Consider the following 21,134-nt stretch of genomic DNA (forward strand, 5'->3'; position numbering starts at 1 on the left):
CCCCAGAGAGCATGGGGAAGCACGAAGAAACTAACGCTGAATAAGCTGGCACAGAATGACTGATTTGCTGGATAAGCACAAAAAGCATCTCGTAAGTCCCAATGCTGAGGAGTCAGAAGGAGGGACTCGGGCACACGTGTCATCCTGTGCTCCACTCGAGGTCTTGTCACATGGACAGGGCAGGTTATCTCTGACCCTAAACAACCCCGCTGTCCCCACTGGCTGCCCAAGACTTGGAAAACATCTCTGTTTACACAGCATCAGGCATTTTTTCTAGGATCCCAACTACATGTTCTTTTAATCAACTTTATCATAGAGTGGTTTTGGCTGCACAGCAAAATGGAGAGGAAGGTACATCATTAATGGGTGTCAGCCTTCCTTGCTCTACCTTCCTCTTTGTCTCCCACAATAATAGCTCCTATCTCAGCAACATCTTTCTGTTCTAGTTTTTTCTCTCCACGGCACCACCGTCCACATAGACATAGACACACACACACACACACACACACACCATTCTTTTTACCATTGTGTATCGTCTCTAGAAGCTTCCGTGACATATACACGATGATCTCCAGGCCCTCAGAATCTGGCTGGCACATCTTTCCATTTCCCCATGAGCATCTTTCAACCTCCATGAGCAGGATTATGTTTTCCCCATGCTCCCATAAACCTTATTAATACTTTGGTAATGAGGCACCTGGGTAGCTCAGTGGCTGAGCATCTGCCTTCGGCTCAGGGCGTGACCCCTGGGTCCTGGAATTGAGCCCCACATCAGGCTTCCCGCGGGGAGCCTGCTTCTCCCTCTGCCTATGTCTGCCTCTCTCTCCGTGTCTCTCATGAATAAATAAATAAAATCTTAAAAAATATATTTTAGCAATATGACTATCAGAAGCCATTCTCAGCTCTACTGTAATGTTTGTGGGTCTACCTTATTTTCTATTCTATAAACAGATATAAAGGAGAGGTAACTGGGTAGTCATATATGGGAGCATCCTGAATATTTTGGGTTTGGAGATGATGGCATCTCCTTTCTTCCATTTACGCTATGCCTCACTATCATGTTTACTTTTGTTGTGTTTATTGTTATACCCATCATGATCACCATCATCCTCACACCACAAAAGTGAATTTTTAATGACAGGAAATTAATCGATCGGGGCTTTCTCATTTGCTCAGGTCATTTTACAGAATTGGAGAGCCAATGTCCTGACACATGAAATCACTAATAAGGAAAACTAAGATCCTGTGGTTCATCCATAATGTTGTGTGCTTGTAGCTAATAGACATTGGAGCCTTTACATCAGCCTGGCTTTGTCTGAAGGACTGAGATTCAAGCTTTTCCCTGCTGACACTCTTTCCCATCATGGAGACAAGGAGACTAAAGCATGGGGAATGGGTAGTAACTTAATTCAGCACCTTAGACCACTCGGCCACGCTACCTGCTAGCGTAGTAACATGTTCAAGGCCTAAAAGCTAGTAAGTAATAACCAAGAAACCAAGAGTCTGTCCTCGAGTCATTCCTTTGCATTATGTAAGTAGTGTATTTCTGCAAAGGCAGTCAGCATCCCCAGGGGCCCCCAGTGGCCCCCGCCTCCTGGTCCTCACACCCTTGTGGTGACCCCCACAGGTACCAGTGCTAGGCTATGGGACCCACAGCACACAGCAGGAAGGACGCTGGGTGGCCTCTAAGGTGAGGCTATGAGCATGATGGTGGCTTCCGTGTGGAGCCCCTCACCCCGACCTCAGGTCACTCACAGCTCACTCCAAGGGAGGCCACTTCCCCTTCTGTGAGCAGCCCTATGGAGAGGCCATGTAATGAGGAAGCAAAGCCTTTGGCCGGCAGCCACCACGGAACGTAGGCCTGACAAAAACCATGTGTGTGAGCTGAGAAGCAGATTCTTCAGCTAACCACAGCACGGCTGGCAGCCCAGCCACTACCTCACAGAAGACCCCAGACCAGGACGACCCAACCGTGTGTACACCATGTACCTAGATCCCGGCCTTCAGAGACTGCATGAGGCCACATGATTGTTGCTTTATGCTTCTAAGGGTCAGGAAGGTCGCCACTATCAAGATATAACCAACACAAGCATGGAGTTTAACCTGGCATAAACAGTGCCTCCCTGAGCCTGGGCTCTGCGGTCAGCCACCACGTGGTAGGCAGACACACACACACACACACACACACACACACACACACGGTAGCAGGAATCACCCACATCCAAACCTCAAGGATCACTCCCTCTTAGTGACTTGAAATACACTACTTATTTTAGAATTTAGCATCCCCTGTCAAGGAACTGTGAGAATATATTAAAATCCTGATGCCAAGATAATATAACAATATAGATCTCAACGCTAAAAATACTTAGGAGAGGGAATAATTTAACTCAGAACTGAAGCCCAAGTGAGCAAGTTTGGGAGACAGCAACGCTCTCCAGCAGCCACGCCTAAGGTGAGGCTTCTTTAGCCTGTGGGTCTGTTTGATTATTTATAACACATAACCTGTCTGCTTCTACAAAGAGTAGACCAGTCTTCCTCTCCTCTTTTGTTCTCAGACTTCGCTGGGACGCGTGCGTGTCAGGCGGTGTGACATTCACCTGAGCTCTGCAGAGTGATGGAGTCCGAGTGATGCTCCTCGGGCTGCACCTGCCTTAGTTTACCTGGATTCCTCCTCCCTTCGGGTCCCTGGCTATTCTTCAACCCCACATCGGATGCGTTTCCCAGGGGCCTCCCAAAGAATCTGGAACTCGTGATACCATGAGATCCCAGGTACCCCCATGAGAACCCAGGACACACAGTACCTACTTGGTCTTCCCTGCCACCCTGAATGCTTGGGAAGGCTATTATCTTCATTTTCAGAGCATTCACAATTTGCCAAGACTCTTAACATGTGTTTTTTTCCACTGAGAAAACAGAAATTCTGAGCAGCAAATTTATTGAGTTAAGCTTTCTTGAGAGAATGTTCTAAAGGAGATGGCCAGTATGATGAGATGCAATCTTCATTCTGTTTATGAAAGATCTAGTACATTTTCAGAATTATGATTTGGGCAAAAAAAAAAAAAAAAAAAAAGGCCAACTTTTTTTTTAAAAAAGTGCTGCAGAGAAATGGAGAAATGGAGAAAGGGGGGAGGAGTCTGTACGATGTTGTTTGGTATTTATTCACAGCCTGCCTGAGTCCAAAAGGCAATTTTAAGTAGCATAATATTTTAATACGTCTGGATATTACATAACAGGGATTTTTGTTTTGTTCTGTTTTTATATGCTTTTTTTTTCTTTTTTATTCCTCGGAGTAGAAAAACAAATTTTAAATAACCAGAAATTTCGTGGGGGCTGAGTTCCTGAGGCCCAGCTCATCACCTCTGTCTGCACTTTGTTCCCAAGACACCAGCCTGGCCCCCTCATTCCCCCTGGGGCCCTGATTTGTACGGGCAGCAGCACACACACCACCTGCCCGGAGCCCAAAGCCCTTCTCACCCCAGGCCTGGCTTACCTTCTGTCCCTGGGGTCCTGCCACACCAGGAGGGCCAGGTCTTCCCTAGAGGAAGGGAAAGGAAGGCTGTCAGTGGAAGTGAGGGCAGAGGAAGAGCTGCAGGCCATGCAGCTCCAAAACTGTAATCTGCCTTCACCCCAGAAGGCACAGACCACACTTCTGGACACTGCTGATTGCTGGAAAATTCTCTCCCCATCGGCTGCCAAATGCCATGTCCTGCATGGTCCCCTCTGGACCCAGCTGAAACTGTGCTGTGGAGCGCCCATTCTGAGGGACAAGGACCACTTCTCGAGGGATACAGGGGATGTGTCTGGGGAGATTCCAGGTGAGAGGCAGGAAGTAGGCACCCAGCATCTGCTCAGAGGGCACTGAGGACCAGCTGAGTCCCCAGGGGCAAGGGAGGGGGCCTGCAGGGCTGCCTGGACTCTGGACCAGGATCAATTAGTGCAGCAGGGCAAACCCAGGACCCAGAGGGCTGGTGTAAGGGATGCTGAAGACGAGCCTGCCTCCTCTTCAGGGGTTCTCACCAAGAAGCCTTCCAAGGGGGTCCCAGTGGAGAGCCAGGCAGGTCAAGCTCCCACCAGAGAGCAAGTGAGGATGGGCCTGGAGCCACTCACCCCTGGGGAGCCCTCCTATGAGCCTCCTCATAAGAGGAGGGGGAATCTGGAAGGCAGTTGGACAACCAATGTCCATCCTATTGACAAATGGCTTTCTTAGGAATTCATCCTAAAGGCACAGGTGTGCTCAGAGACGTACATGCGAGCTCTCGCTCTTCCTTTCTTCCTATAAACAGCCAACGATCAGAAGAGACCTAATGCCTCCTCGTAGGAGGAGACCCTGGTGACACTTGCTGTTCCTATTTCTCCAAACCCCGTCCTCTGCTGCCTCCATCCCATCAGTATCTCACTACATGCTGGCTCACTGCCGTGAGGAAAGGCCTTTGCTTTCTGGGCCGTCACCAGGTGGGCACTTCCAGCGTGAGGAGTTGGCCCTGGTGCAGGGGCGGCACGCAATAAATATGAATAAATGCTGGCATGTTCACACCACAGAACACTAAGCAGTCATTTGAGTCCCATCCCTGGTGAATATTTAGGAAAATAGTTACACGTTTATGACATAATGCTAAGGGGGGGCAGTGAGACATAAAAGGTATTATTCCAATTTATTGTCAATAAAGGGCACTGAGGGGGGCACTTGATGGGATGAGCACTGGGTGTTATTCTATATGTTGGCAAATTGAACACTAATAAAAAAATAAATTACAAAAAATAAATTAAAAAATCAAGATGTTATTTTGGGTTGATGGGATTCACCATAAATTTAATTTATATTAATATATTGAAATGAATACATTTAAGGAATGAATATATCAAATACAGCTAATGTGTCTGATTACTTTATCGATAAACCTAAGAAAATGAACATAATAATCGACTGCTATATTAATATGTTATATTGCACAGATTAATATATAACATAAGCATATATTAATATGTTTATGTTATAAAAAGATTTTCCCAAATGTCTTCAGGCAGATGTAGAATTTTAGGTTTTATTTCATTCTAACCATTTAAATACTTAAATTTACTTTCACGGATCACACATTCCCATGGTTCAGAATTTATGTGCATAAAAATCCCCTTCTGGTCCCACCCGCCAGCCACTGAGGAGGCTCCTCCAGAGGCAACGAGTAAGGAAAGCAGGTGATCAGTTTCCGGAGCGTCCTCCCAAGGAGGGCACATGTCTGCGTATGTCCTAGATGCTCTTTTCCACAGCATTCTACACTTGCCTGTATTTTCACTCAAGACATATCGCACAGATCATCCCCACCAGTGCATGAGGAGCTGCATTAATTTCCATGGCTTCGTAATATTCCCCTGTAACTACACACCCTGATTCTTTTGACTTGTTCCTTACTGATGAGCTTCCAGGTTGTTTGTAATCCTTAACTCTTGCAGAAGAGCCTGCAATGAATATATCACTTTGAACACATGCACGCCATCCATGGCCTTTACCGTGGTTAGAAAGGATGGAAGGGGCTGTGCTCTCTGGGATCCCCACCCCCTGGTGCTGGAGGATCCACTGGTGACCATAAGCGGGGGTCTGGTCCCTAGGCCTCCCGGAGCCTCCAGCTGAACCGGACACCAAGGCATTCAGGCCCTACAGAGCTTTGCATCAGTCTCCTGTCTTCTAATAAAGCCGAGCCCATGCCTACTTACCTGCTCTCCTGTCTCTCCACGCTTCCCGGGGAATCCATCCAGGCCTCGCTCCCCCTGGCAAGAGGAAGAAAAATGAAGAGGTGAAGAACAAATGGGCCTCCTTGTGGTCAGTGCCATGAGATGCAAAGGCCCTTAGTGTCCAACTGTGCTAACCTTTTACTCTCTACCCAGTGTTTCCGGTTACTGGAGACCCAAACATACACACACACACACACACGCACACACACACACACACACACACCAGCCTAGAATTTATGGGCATTGGGGCTCAATGTGCATACATTACAGGTCAGAGAATCCAGATTCCGAAATCTGTTTTGCCTTTCCCCAATCTGTGACCAAGGCAAGGCCACCTTGCCTCTCTGAACCACACAGTTGTTTCTTTTTTTTTTTTTTTTTAAGATTTTATTTGTTCATTCATGAGAGACACAGGCAGAGGGAGAAGCAAACTCCCCGTAAGAAGCCCAATGTGGGACTCGATCCTGGATCCTGGGATCACGCCCTGAGCTGAAGGCAGACACTCAACCACTGAGCCACCCAGGTGTCCCACACACAGTCTCTTCATCTCATAAAGCCAAACAAAATAATGGACTTGTGGGGTTTGTAACACAGTTCATAAAACTGTGAGCATATTTACACATCGTTCATTCATCCAGCGGATATGTATGAGCATCCGCTGCATTCCCAGTGCTTGGAATTAAAAGTGAATTGCTGGCTAAGGGGAAGCAATCATCCACGCAGCCCTCTAATGCCCACCCATCTGCTTGTGCTCAGAGTGGGGCTTGTCTTTCTTAGCTGTGTAATCCTGGGCAAGTCTCGTCACCTCTGAGGCTGTTTCTCTTAACCACGTGTCATGGGGAAGATGATAATCCCTTCCTGGGAAGACATCCATGACTAAGGAATGAGTCAGCAATGTTCTCTTCCTCCACACATCATCAGGTTGGTGGGAGGGAGGGCCGACAGCAGATGGGGAAACTGAGGCCCAGCCAGAAAACCACTCAACCCCAGTGCAATGCTTGCACTGGCACCAGAACCTGGGTCTCTCGACCCTTCTTCCTCTATTTCTACTATCCACAGCCTGTGGGTCTCTTCCATCGAGCTGGCAAGATCTCAGAACCCATGGAATCCCATCCTCTCACATCATAGGTGAGAAAATTGACCTTAGAGATGGAGACCAGAGTCAGGCAGAAGCTTTGTGATGGGGCCATGAATGAAGACAAGGGGCTCCTGGCATCACAGAGCTCTCTTCCTTAGAGAGGGCCAGCCCGCTGAATGTCACCCCTGAAGGGGGCACTTTCCCAGGCAGAGCAAAGCAAAACAAAACAAAAAACATGTTGACCATGTATAATTTTACCAGGCTTACCTTAAAGGGGACAGTGCTGCCTATTGCTCAAGCCCCATTTCTTACACCCTTGCACCTACATAACAAGATCGCTGAAGCCCAAAAGCAGAATTTCTCCTAATGCAACTCAGGACAGCTGCAGATGCACTGCCAGTGAGCCACCTGTGTCTCTGGCCAGCAGGTAGAGAGCAGGGCCAGGTGGGACAGAGCTGGACTACAGGTGGGACAGACCCGCAGCTCCAAGTGGGACAGAGCTGGACTGCCAGGGACAGAGCTAGAGTACCAGGTGGGACACAGCTGGACTGCAGATGGGACAGACCCAGAGCACCAGGTGGGAAAGAGATGGACTGCCAGGTGGGAAACAGCTGGAGTGCCAGGTGGGACAGACCCAGAGCACCAGGTGAGACAGAGCTGGAGTCCTAGCAGATGTGTGTGTCCCCCGGCAGGGGGATGAGAAAGACAATGGCCAGCACAGGGTGGATGGGGGGGGGGGGGGGGAGAGAAGCTGAGGGAGAGCAGAGACAGAGACACAGAAGACGGAAGACAGCCATCTATGGAGCAGGGTCTCTAACTGACACGCCCCTAGAAGCCCATCTGGGGCATGAGATGGGTAGAAGCAAATGGAAGAAGGGGGTCAGAGGCAGAACTAAAAAGGGCAGGTCCCACCTAAAGACCTGACACTTACATCTGTCCTGCTATTGTTGGACTTTGTTGGTCTTGCCACCATTGCACTGACCACATAAGCACGACAGGGGACAGGGTTTGGACAGCTGACCACATGCCTGGTTCCCCGCAGATGGTGGCAGCCAGGGCCCTGGGGGGTGTGGAGTACAGGCGGTCACAGCTGATCCCAAAACTCGGATGCAAAGCCTGGCTCTCCCCCTCCCAAGCTGTGTGACCTAGGACGGGACACGTAGCATCTCCATGACTCAGTTTCCAGTCTACAAATACAGCAGCTACCTCTGACAGCTGCTCTGAGGATTGGGTGAGCTAATATATGCAAAAGGCTTAGAACAACGTGTGGCACCTGGAAGGTGTCATGTTAAAAGCTGGTTAAGCAAAACAGAGTGACCACGTAGGATGAGGAAGGAGGGAAAAGAGAAGCCAGCTGCAGGGGCCAGCAGTCAGGAAGTTCACGAGCCAGGAGGGTGTGATGTGAACGACCAGAGGACGGAAGGGGGGTGGAAGAGAGTGAGGAGCCAGGGGCCAGGGAACTCAGTTCTGATCTTGTTTTCCACCAACGCGGGCTGCCACCTGCAGGGTCTACACCGCTCTGAGATTCAACCTCCTCGCTGGGTTGAAATCGTAAAAAGCGAGAACAGAAGAAAGGTGGCTGTATTCCAAGAACCCTAAGACCTCTTCGGACACTCACAGTCCTTAACTGACAGGGGGTGTGCTCCATGCAGAGGGGACCGGAGCCCACCCGCGTCCTGAGCACCTTCAGGTACCGGCTGCACAGGCAGGCTCTCATTCCACCGTCCAGTGAGCCCTAAGAGGTTAAAGGGTGTCACCCTGGGACGCTCAACTCAAAGGAGGAATGTCTTGCATTCATGGAATCACTCCTGCCCAGGAAGCTCTGGAGAGTTCCACACCCTTCCCAGGACCTCCGCCCCCCCCAGGCCTCATCCTCCTGCTGCGGTTCCGGATCTCAGACAGCAGTGGCAGCTCGGGCCCCATTGCCCTGGAGAGCCACCCTGGCTCAGGCCTGGAGGCGGCCTGGTGGCCTTGACCGCTCTCGGGTGGTGGTGGTGGCCTGGACGGCACTGGGGGCAGGCGTGTGGGGTGTGTATGCTGGGCACTTGCCACAGGAAGCCTTTACCGTGTGAAAGAGGGAAGGCGCCTCCGTGACCCCAGCACCCAGGGGGTGTTGAGCAAACGCCTGTCACTGTGAGACCTGGTGGGCAGCTCCCCTGGGCCGCCCCGGAGGAGGATTGAAGGGGATTCTCACTGTCAGCAGAGGTGGGGCCGGTGCCCCCAGGACAGATTACGGCCTCAGGCAGTCCGAAGCCCCCACTTGGTCTCGTTACTATTTAGGAAGGCCCTCCCAGGGCCAGGGGCTGTGCTTGCCTTCACAGTGTGCCCCCCGTGACCCCCAGAGCCACTGGGACAGGCACCGCTGCATCAGGACGTGGGCTGAGGAGCTTGTGTGAGTGCCCAGAGTGAGAGCATCTCTTGTCTCTGATCCCAAAGCCACTGGTAGCAGTTTACTGGGGCGGCTGTGCCCTGGCTCCGCCTCACCCCAGGGGGCTCAGGAGTGTGGGCGTCACATCCACCCAAAGTTGTCCTGGGAGCTCGGGTTTCCAGACAGAGCAGGATGCCCACCGCATCCACCTCCTGGCCCCTTACAGAGTGGGTTCCCCCCCTTCTGATGGACTCCCCTTGCACCCTGCCAGCTGCCACAGGCTCCGTAGACCTGCTCGGTCCACTTGGGCTCTACTGCCCTCCATCACCAGGACGCTTTATGCCTGCAGAGCCTCCACGCCCTCTGTGTCTGCAGAGGCACCTTCTGGAAGATGCCTCAAGGACCGTCCCCCACTGTACACAGAGCGCCCCACCACGGGGCCGTCTGGAGGCGGGCTCGGTAATGGATGGGCAGTGGCTCTGGGTGGCTTGGCTCCAAGCCGCACAAGGCCAGGCAACCGATGGGCCTGTCTCGGAGGCAGATGGAAACTTCCTTCTTGCTGAGGTAAGATATCAGAGAGGTCTGCGAGGAAATAAACTGTTGTAAGTACCCATCAGATGTAAGAACTGGAAAGCAGCCGAAGGGATGATGTAGTCCAGGCTTCTTGACAAATGGGGAAGTCAAGGTGTAGAGAAGGGACCAGCTCTCCTCAGAGTCGACCAGAAGGGCAGCAAGGAAGTTGGAATATGCCCAAAGCTGAGCCAGCAGAGCCCAGGCTCACACTTCCCCTTCTCTCCGTGGATCTTTCCCTGTCTCTCTCTGCCTGGCCTGCTTTCCGTCTCCCTACCCTCTGCATATGGCACATGACACCCAGGACTGTTCTACCCGTTTTACAAACATTAATGCAGTAGATCCTCATCTTCTGTAATACAGTTACTCTCAGTGTTGAGGAAACCTGAAACACAGATGTTAAATTACTCTCCAAAGGTGACCCTGTTTGCAGAGCCCAGAGCTGGGATTCAAAACCCTGGCAGGCTGGCTCCAGAAGCATCATGCAGGGCCTCCTCTCTGCCTCAGTGAGCCACCTGGAGCAGCCCAGGGAGCCAGGCCAATGGGGACATTGGCCGAACGTCCTCTCCTAGGCCTTCCCTGAAGGTGACCCTCCACTTTCTGAACTTCCCTGTGAGGGGACACCTCACAGGGGGCAGGGCTGTGAGCAATCTGCAGAGAGAGTTCAGGGGAACGTCTGTTGTCCTACATTTCTGGTAACGCTTCAGGCCTGGTGTGGCGTGGAGGGGAAAGCTCACATTGGGAATGAGATGTTTCCAGCACTTGCTATCTTTATAATGGGCCACATGGCATCAGGAAATAGCCTCTGGGCTCGGTTTCCCCAATTGAAAATAAGGAGAGATCTCCAGGCTTCTCTAGAAAGAGATGATTTAGGATTTTGATAGAAATGTACCATTTCTTGGCTGGACAAAAGTCTCAACACAAGACTCTAAAAGCTTGCTGGAAAAGCAGCCCAATGCTGCATGGGGGGAAAGCAGTCACCTCCAAGCCGAGTTCTGGCAAGAAGAACAAAGCACTGAGTGTGCAGAGACCGCCGTTCCCCTGAAACCCAGGCGGGGCAAGGAAGTATGCGTGGAAATGTTGGTGACATGCTGGACACTTTGCTTCTGTCCTCTTGTCCGACCTCCCGATGAGCTTTGGGGGAAGACATGAATATTTCCACTTTGTAGATGAGGAAACAGAGGTTCTGGTCAACCCCGCGGCTGCCGCAGCCCCTACGTGGCGGAGCTGGCTCTTACCAGGCTTGTGAAGAGTCCTCAGCTTGGCACTGCAGCCTCCACCGAAACCCTGGGGAACCCAAACTCACTGGTCTCCAGAAGTGCGGCTGGAGCTGCTGCAACCAGGAAGCTCAGCAGAGCATCTTCTGGATTGTGCTACGTTCCTGCTCTGGCCCCCGGAGCCTTCTCTCTGTGGCATTTCCTAGCTAACGTTCCCATCCAGCCCTGTGACATCACCCAAGCCTAGGTGCTAAAATGCACCTTCCGAATCCACCTTGCACGTTCTCTAAATAAGTCCAAGTTCATCCACCTTGCACATTCTCTAAAAAAGTCCAAGTTCATCCACCAAGTGAAGTTGGATGGTGAAGGCCAACCTGTCACCTGGTTCCTTCATCGCTCATCCCCCGAGCCCAGTGCTGCATCCACACGTCCATGTAGGAGACGGGCCGTGTGCTCAGTGGCGGGTGCTCCCTTGGGGAGGGAGGACTCAGAGACGAATACGGCGTGAGCACTGCACCCACACGGCGAGGGGTCTCCATGTGTACACGGGAAAGAGAGACGAACTTGACGCAAATGACTAGTCAGGGTGCAAACTGCAGGGCTCCTAGGGGCACTAAGTGGACAAGCCTCAGTAGGAGCTTGGGGGAGGCTGCATGGGGAGGCCTGTTTTGAACCCCAGGCCAGGGTCTCTGTGCCCTCAGGTGACCACCAAGGGAGAACTCCACACATCGGGCTTTCATCCAGCATCAGTGCTGCGCTCACCGTGCACTTTGGACACCAAACCTGAGCTCCGCTCTTGCCGTCTTATACCCCCGCCCTTCTATAGGGTTAGTTCCCCAAACCCTGCCTCCTCGTTCTCTCAAGTACCAGAGTTGCCTGTCAAGCCACACCACCCTGTGCCTGAAGTCTTGGTTCTTCCAAATGCCACCTCCAGGTCCCTGCCATGTAAAGGAAGGGGCACAGGGCTATAGAAAGGAGGTCTCCGGGCACGCACATTTGTGACCACATCAAAACATCTCAAAAGAGATGCAAATCCCAATGACCAGGGGGTAAGAGATTTTGCTTTTTTTCTTTTTTCACTTATAATGATGAAAATTTAATATGCAAACACGAATCATGCTTCGGAGCCTGAGGTGGGATACCCCCGAGGCCCTGCCTCCCTGGATTCTCAAGAATCTTTTGGAAAGTGACGCGGCACTGTGCTTCAAGGGCCATGCACAGACCCACGTTCTTTGACTGGTGATCTCACTTCCAGGGAAGCAGCCTAAGGAAATAAACCTAAATTTGAAAACTAACTAAATAAATATGGCTGTCGGCTTAAAAATATTCACCCGAGCATTATTCTTGATCACGAAAAGCTAGGAACAACCCTAGGTGATCAATAACCGGGGGATGGGAGCATAAATCACCATGTATCCATGCGTCAGAACGCCGTGCAGGCTTTTAAACTGAGTCACAGAGGGGCACCTGGGGGGCTCAGGGTTCAGCTTCTGCCTTTGGCTCAGGGCGTGATCCCCAGGTCCCGGGATCGAGTCCCACATCAGGCTCCCTGCAGGGCGTCTGCTTCTCCCTCTGCCTGTGTCTCTGCCTCTCTGTGTGTGTCTCTCGTGAATAAATAAATAAAAATCTTTAAAAAAATAATAAAAAATAAAATGAGTCACAAAAACTTCACAGCAGCACGGGGCAGAAATACCACATGTAGGAACGACAGGCCAGGCGGCAAAGCCGAACACCTTATGTGTGTCTATGTAACAGGAAATCAGATACATAAGAACAAATCCGACAGAAAACAGGCCAAAGTGCTCCCCATAGTTGTATCAGGATGGTGAGATTATAAGCTCGTTTTTCTTATTTTCCAAGTGCACTGATATAAAATTAAAATAATGATTTCAAAACTTCTTATATGGTGAGAGGAACGCGTATCACTGAGGACAGAACAGGGGGAAACTCTGAAGACCCACCTGGGACGTGACTCGGCACGGAGGGCTCCGTCCCAGCCCTGCATCTGCAGGACGGGCCTGCGGGTCCTGAGGATGCGGTGCCCACCTCTGTGCAGGCCCTGTTCCCACCCGCTGGACCCTGAGCAATTGATGACAGTTGCTCATGCAGAAGGGTATGGTCTGAGGTCACCTTGTGGTAAGCTGGCTTATGCTATGAAGGAATGGTGACCCCCCCCCCAGTTCCCCTCAAGTGTGCCGGCCGCTGTGGCAGTGTGCACTTGAGAGTGTCAGCTTGGATCCGTTCCTGATGCCCGGTGACAGAGGCTAATTGTGGGTCCCCGACACAACTGTCACCACTCACCCTCCCATTGGTCTGAGAGTCAGGGTAACTGAAGAGCAGAGAAGTTATGTAACTTTGCTAAGTGAGATGTGAGCCCATGAAGGCACCCGGGCTCCGTCAACACCCCCCTTCCCCACCCTGGCCTGGAAACCCTAACCCACCTGTGTGAGGGGCTGTGGTGCCTGCAGGAGCCAGGAGCTGAGCCCATGCCCCCCTGGCCCTGAGCTTACACTAGGGTGGGAAATAAATGCCCCGTCTGTACTGGCCCTCACCTGCCACATGTGCATGCACACCATCACATACACACGCATTGCACACACATGCATGGGCTCCCATGTACACACACACAGGCACCCATGTGCTCACACACACATGGGCTCCCACGTGCACACACATGCATGGGCTCCCACGTGCACACACACAGGCACCCATGTGCACACACATGCAGGGGCTCCCACGTGCACACACAGGCACCCACGTGCTCATACACACAGGGGCTCCCATGTGCACACACACACAGACATCCACATGCACACACACACAGGCACCCATGTGCACACACACAGGCACCCCTGTGCACACATGCATGGGCTCCCACATGCACACACAAACGCATGGGCTCCCACGTGCACACACACAAGCACCCATGTGCACACACACACAGGCACCCATGTGCACACACATGCAGGGGCTCCCATGTGCACACACAGGCACCCATGTGCTCATACACACAGGGGCTCCCACATGCACACACACACACAGGCACCCCTGTGCACACATGCATGGGTTCCCACGTGCACACACACGCATGGGCTGTCACATGCACACACACAGACATCCACATGCACACACACACAGGTACCCTTGTGCATACACGCATGGGCTCCCATGTGCACACACATGGCACCCATGTGCACACACACGCTGACACCCATGAGCTTCATGGGACTCATGAAGCATAGCGCAATCAGTCCCAGGCACCCTCCTCCTCTTTTCTATGGAAAGTTGCGGTGACGAGTGGAGGCAGATATTCATAAATACCTTTTCTCCTCGGGCTCCCTTTTCACCCCGTTCTCCTTGGAGACCCTGAGGGGAAAGGGGAAGAGCAGAACACGTCTCAGTCCAGCATCTCTGACCTGAAGGCCTGAGGGCCCACGGACAGGCTGCCCCGGGAGGGGGGAAGAGCCTGTCTGCCAGGACTCTCCCTGCACTCCTCCCTCAGGCTTGGGGTGCAAGGTGAGCTCTTGGGGCTGGCCTCCCGACCCAGATTATCCACGTCCTCCCACCTAGGCTTGAACTCACCCTGGCCCTCGAGCTTCCCAGGCCAATGGTAGGAATGTGGCTTTGGAGCCAGTGCCCCTGCCACCCAGAACTTGCAATCCCTCGGTGATCACGAAATCCAGATCAAGAAATCTGGGTGCCTTTAAGCCACATCCCTCCACCTCCTCCGGGGCGAGGGCTCCTGCCCTGTCCTGCATCCACTCCACCTTCCTCAGGAGCAGCACCTGGATCCTATGCTAGGAACCCCCTCCACTGAACAGAGTTACAGAAGCATCAGCCAAGGCAAGACATTCTCTGCCTCCCCTGAGGAGAATGGGGACCCCCGAGGACAGTGCCCCTATTGCTTCAGCATCGCGTCCCCACAGCCTGGAACGTGCCCACCACTTGATACCCATAAGCACTTGCTGAATGAATAAATGAGTCCCTGAACGACTGCATCACTGGTTGTTAGCACAAGAATCTTGTAGAAGCTCTGCCTACAGGCTACTGCCCCACACGGCCTTGCAGGGGCAGAGAAGGACACAGGCATGCCTCTGCCACATGTGGGGCATGCAGTGAAATGCCAGCGCCACCGGCACCAGCGCATGACATCACAGGTTCTCCCGGGCGGCTCAGGACCAGGCCAACAGCTCGGTGCGTGGCCCTCCTGGAGAGGTCTGAGTATGTCCTGTGCTCCCATGGCAACTCCCTCCAGTCCTTCCTCTCCTCTCCTTTTCTGGAGGAAAGACCCTGGGACATTCCTGAAGAGGACGGACACTTCCCAGGCCCGCCTACTGGTTCGGGGGATAATACCCACATCTCTGTCCCTGGAGAAGAGGCACAGGCGCCAGACCCACAGGCCGCTATCCCAGAGGGCACAGGCTCTGTGGATCACGCAGGCCTCTGGCGGGAGCTGGACATCTTTGCCATTTTAATGCCATCCAAACATCTCGGCTGGACACACAGAGATCAGAGGTGTTGAACGTCTCGCACCCCTGAGGCAATGCAGGCTGCCTTGCTTGAAAATGACCTTTCACACTGCTTCATTCATGGGGAGCTAATCTCACATCTCTTAATGAGAACCCAAAATAGGGTCAGACACCCAAGAAGCCCCTTTGCTCCTTACACACCATGTCTATTTGCTCACCGCTTACTTCAAGGGGCACATGGTTACCAGACATTCATCATGGGTCTGGCACTGGCCTAGGGGCTGGAGAATTATTGGACAGGACGGGCTGGTAAAAATGGCTTCTTTAGGGTCAGGTATCAGAAACGCCTGGGCTGCCAGGTAAAAGTGCTTGGGCTTCACCACCTGGGCTTCACCATCTGGGAATGGGGTCCTGGGAAGGTGCATTTACACTTGATCTCTGGGGGCTTCCTAAGTGCCATAACGTTTCAGCATTTCCGCTCTAGGAAGAGACACCAACATGTCATTGCCATTGACACGTGCAAGGCAGTGGGTCCTCCGTGTAGACACAGGAGGGGGATTTGTCAGGGGCCCTGGGCCCCGATCTCTGGAGGAGTGAACAGGAACCCTTCCAGAGGCAGGTCTTTACTTACAGGAGCTCCAACGTGTCCAGGAGGCCCGGGGAGTCCAGGTGGTCCTTGGAATCCCTGCGGAAGAGTGTGCACCAGAAAGGTGTGGGCGGGGGAAGGAAAGGCAGGGGGAGGGGAGGCAGGGGTAGAGGCAACACCCAGCGATCCCTGCTTCTCCCCTGCCTGGGGGAGCAGGAGTCCCCATGATTCACACCCCAGTCTGCTACTTCAAGGAACGGCTGGCTAGAGGGCATTGCCTCCGAGCTGCAATGACGCCAGTGCGGCAAGTTCCATTTCCACGTGTCCTGCGTGGCCTTCCTACGATCTGGCCAGGATCTGTGCCCAGCTTCTGAGAAACCTGCCTGATTCTTGTGGCTCCTCACTCACCCTCCGCCCCAGGGCGAGCAGAGCATTGGACAAGTCCTGACAAGGCCCCCGAGGTTCCTCTGCTGCCTGGACCATGACCTGCCACAGATTTTAAGCAACTAATTTGGGACTATCTATTGAAATCTGTGAAGATTACACTGTGTCTTTCTTTGGTCAAAGCTACCCTAATTTTGGCGATCTATTCTATTGAAGTAAAACTTAGTACACGAAGAGAAACACACATAGACAATCCCCCCACACACACACACGCATCGACTGCTGTATTGCTTTTAGCAGGAAACAAATGAAATTAGAAACATTTCAGGCCACAACAGGGAAAAGGTTATGTAGGTTATGATGCACCCAAATCATGGAATGAAATGCATGGATTAGGAGAAGAGGTGTGGAAAGGTGGCTCTAATCTGTCGTTGGATGGAAAAGACAAACAGTAGAGCATGCCATGATTCACTTTTTTGTGAGAATTCAGGAAAAATCACGTAGGCGAGGATAGATACACACGGGCACACACACGGTTATAGGGGAAGGGTGAGGAGGGAAAGCATTCTAGGCCCAAAGCAACCAGTTTTGCACCAAGATTTACCTGCTGGAAACAGCAGAGGGATAAACACAGCTGAAAGGGACACTTACCCGCATGCCCACCTCGCCGGGCAGCCCTGGCTCTCCTGGCTCTCCTGGCTCCCCCTGCACACACAAAAGAGTGCTGGTCATCACCCGGCGGGACACAGGCCCAGGCACGCCAGGGCAGCCCAAAGCCCCGGGCGTATCCATGTCTGGAACTCCAAACTCATTGCAGACACGAGGTGACCACCACTGAAAGGAGGCCCAGGCTGCCCTCGGAGACCTTCCATGAGCCAAGGAGCCCGTCTACATTGCCAGGGGCACATCCCAACCCCCTGGCTCCTGCTGCTGGAGGTCAGCACAACTAGATTCAGACACAACAGTGGAGAGAGCATAGTGACCTGGGCTGACGAGGGAGGCCGTCTTCACGGAGGAGCCTGGTCCCCTGGAGGGGAGCGGAGGGGTCTGCGGAGGATGGAGCCCCTTTGGGCTCTCGGGGGAGAGGGTCCCTTTGCCCTGGAGTAGACTGGCCTGCCCAGTCGATCACTCTCGGGCTGTGCTTCTGGAGCGTGTTCTAATTCAAAGGCAGGAGGGCAGAGAGGTAGAGTCGGGGAGCTGACAAGAGGGAGGCCAGGGGGCTGCATGTACGGGATGGGCTGCTACTGGGGTCGCACCCTGCCTCCTCGGGCTGCAAACCAGAGACCTGGGCCAAGCCCCCACTTTGGACCTGAACTTGGTTCCAGGCCTGGGCAGTGGGACAAGACCCCCCTGTGTAGAACTGCATGTCCATTGAGTGGGACCCTGGTTCCCAAGGGCACACAGGCAGTGCCCGGTGGCAACAGATGCTGCTGGTGTTGTTAAAACGACGAGGCTGACCTCCGGGGACCCGGGAAGGTCCTGGTGCAAACAAGCCCCAGCTCGCGCCTGGCTCTGGTGCAGGCCGCCCCCCTCAAGGACTCGGGCTCTGACCAGGGGGTGGCCCATGGGGAGGTGGGGGACGAGGCGTACCCGCATGCCTTTGCTGCCGTCTCTCCCAGGGGGACCAGGCGGGCCCAGGGAACCCTAGGGCAGAGAAGGAAAGTAATCAGTGCAGGATAGAGAGCACAGGAAATGCAGATTCTCAGGCTTCCCCGGAGCCCTACAGCATCGGCTGGGGTCCACATTTTACCAAGACACCCCAGGGATCCAGATGCACCTGTCAGCCCCGTGCCCCTCCTCGAACTCACAGTGTGACCCTTCCTTGCTCCGGGCTCAGCGTCACACACCCCAGAGCACGGCCTTCTCAACCTGGGCCCAATGCTCCTTTGTCGTGCAGGCTGTCCCAGGCATTGCAGGGTGTCCAGCAGCATTTGTCCCTATGCGCCACTCACACTGCCCAGGGCCGACAACCAGAAATGTCTCCAGATACCGCCAAATGCTCCCCGGAAGCAAAAATCGCCCCTGGCTGAGCACCGCTGGGCTAGAGCCGGTCATCTAGAAGGATCCCTTAAGCAGGGACACACTTGACTCTAACGGATCACACGCAGAAGCCGGTGGCAGGCGCACTCCTGGGGCAGCTGTGGGGAGGAAGGGGGCTCGGGCCGGGCTGCTTGTCCCCCACACACCCCCCGACATGTGATGGGTGGTATTTAAAACCAGGGACTCCAGGGTCTCTGAGCTCCTGTGGGGCTCTGACACCATTCGATTCAAATCAAAGGATTCCATCAAGACCTTCAGCCCAGCGCCCCTGCTCCGTGGATTTGCCGTGGGACGCTGAGCAAGTCAAAGTGTCTTTCTGGGCTCTCCCATCTGCAAAATGAGGGTATTGGACATTCAAACACATGTGCCAACTGATGAAGTAATATTTAGCAAGCATCTTGTGCTGCAGCTTGTCATTGTACATTTCCAGTTTTCACCCATAAATGAGGACCCGTGCGTGTCTGTGGACACGCACGCGCGCACACACACACACACACCTACTCTACAATTTCCATGAAGTCCCTTCCGAAGACCCAATGTTCCTTCTGAGTCAGTGTGATACTGAAAAGACAGACAGAAGGATGCCTGTGGCCCTGGTATCAGACGGACGTGAGCCTGCGTCCCAGCTCTGCACCCCTGAGTGTTACCGGCCTGTCACCTGCGTGGGCGACGAGGCCAGCAGCAGGCTCGCTGCCAGGTGAGCGAGGGCTTGGAAGTGAAACTCATGCTCAGCTGTGGGGATGCCATCGGGCCTCTGGGTGGCACACGGGCATCCCAGCTGCTCTGCCCGTGAGCCCTGAGGGACTGGACGGACTGCGCTGTGCAGGCGCACTTGTGGCCGGGGAACGGTGCCGTGTCCTGTGTGCCGCATGCATCATAAGCTGGTGGGACGGTCGCCGGAGAAGCCACCCCCCCGCCCTCCCGGAGTGGGTTCACAGTGAAGACGGGGCACCAGTGCTCACACAACACACTCATCTCCCAGTAAGCGGTGTCTGGTCCTTAGACTCGGGCCAGGAGGCTCTAGTCCTGGAGATGGAAGGGATTCATTAATGTTGAGGCGGCTTCCAGAGGGGATGTCTCCAGGCGGGGCAGCCCGGGGAGCGTGGTGTCAGGGACCGGGCAGAGGGAATGCCGGCCCCTGCCACCTGGAAGGAGGCAGCCACATGTGGCAAATGACTTAATATCTGGGAGCCGGCTGGCGGGCGGGGGGGGGGGGGGTGTCTCAGTTTCACTTTCTGTGAAGTGGGAACACTCACAGCTACTTTGAAGCTTGAGTCAGTATTAAATGTCTCTGCAGCGCTTCACAGAACATTTCCAAGGTTGCTCCAGTTGATACCGGCTTGATTCGTAATTAGATCGTGAGGGGTCGGGGAACGTGGGGGATTCTTTAGTCTCATAGGTTTGTGGAACAAAGAGTTAAACTCAGTTAAACGGGTTCCTTTAAGCAGGCTCCCTGGAACCCTTGACTTTGCTTGCTGGTGGTGGTGTCCGGCGGCCTTGCCTACCCGACCCGGCCACGAGGCACGTGAGGGGCCGCAGTGGCTCGGGGCACACGCAGGGGGACGCTCCTGTGCTTTCCTGCACTGCACCGTGGGCAAAACCGAGCCCTCTCTACACTTGTGTGAAGGAGACCAGGCCGTCATTGGAAGGGGGTTGAAAGTTCTGGAAAGGAGACTTATTTATGGACTAAGGGGACAGAAGACGAGCCAGTCTCCGGTTGGCAAGCAGGGTATTCAGGTGCAGTTCGGGGAGGGAGGGCACTTTCTCGCTGGTCTTCGGGTACCCGTGGCTGTCCTTGGCCGGATACAGGGGGCAGGCTGTGGAAGTTCCACAAGAGGAAGGGCTGTTCAATGTTAGGGACCCGGCGCTTCCTCGGCACCAGTGGGCGTCGGGTGCTTCCTGGGGTCGAACTGCCAGCAGCATCCTTATGAAGGAATCGCTGCCACGACAGGCGGCTTCTCAGCCACCACTTTCACATCCACGCAACAGGGATGGATCCTCGCCCCGCCTCCCTGGTGGGCTATTTTGGAACTCAACGGTCCGTGGATGAAGCAGGCACCCAGGACAGGCGGGCGTGAGCTGGAGCCAATAAACACCCACTCGCATTGTTTGTTTAGCACTAAGAATGGCCCAGCTGACCGCAATATTACAGGGATGTTAATAATCGTACAAAGCAAGGGGCTCTGAAGAGGCTGCTGTGGGCGGTGAGTCCTCACAGGTATGTCCAACGTGCCCGGCACAGAGTACGCTCCCTTCAGCGGTGCCTCTAGCTCATCCCAGGACGTGTCTACAGGGACGGCGCAACTATGACCTATCCTTGAACGCAAGCTCGGAGATTCCATCGTTTGTCCAGAGTTGCAGCGTCCGCGGAAGACCCGCTCTGGGCCCCAGAACCCGTGTCTTAGAGGCGTTTGCAGGCACTGGACCACTGGATGCTCACAGTCCTGTGGGCCAAGTGTCTTTGTCCTCACTCAACACGGGGCAGCCGGGCACCGAGGGCCGTGACTTTCTCCAGCTCACCCAGCTGCGGACATGGCCAGGAGTGGGCTGGCTGAAGATGCATGCCTGCCTGCCCAGACCCACTCCCCTTCCCCAGGGAGTCCTCACCCCCAGCCTCGCTTCCCGGGAAGGCAGCAGAGCTCCTTCAACCACCTGACCGTGCTTGACCCAAGGCAGGTGCTCCTCATCAGGC

The 21,134-nt window shown here is 53.7% G+C and overlaps 1 protein-coding gene across 7 annotated transcripts in view; it reads right to left on the reverse strand.

The window, feature by feature from the left end:
- COL22A1 (collagen type XXII alpha 1 chain) overlaps window positions 1-21,134 on the reverse strand; it is a 260,852-nt gene that overhangs the window by 142,297 nt on the left and 97,421 nt on the right. For all 7 annotated transcript variants that reach the window (XM_072774627.1, XM_072774624.1, XM_072774626.1 and 4 more), the window contains 6 exons: window positions 17,993-18,046; window positions 17,054-17,107; window positions 16,064-16,117; window positions 14,285-14,329; window positions 5,713-5,766; window positions 3,494-3,538 (listed from right to left, as the gene is read on the reverse strand). In XM_072774627.1, coding sequence (XP_072630728.1) covers window positions 3,494-3,538; window positions 5,713-5,766; window positions 14,285-14,329; window positions 16,064-16,117; window positions 17,054-17,107; window positions 17,993-18,046 — 306 coding nt within the window. The remainder of the gene's footprint in view (window positions 1-3,493; window positions 3,539-5,712; window positions 5,767-14,284; window positions 14,330-16,063; window positions 16,118-17,053; window positions 17,108-17,992; window positions 18,047-21,134) is intronic.

The sequence above is a fragment of the Canis lupus genome, chromosome 14 (assembly GCF_048164855.1).
Source record: "Canis lupus baileyi chromosome 14, mCanLup2.hap1, whole genome shotgun sequence".
NCBI lineage: Eukaryota > Metazoa > Chordata > Mammalia > Carnivora > Canidae > Canis > Canis lupus.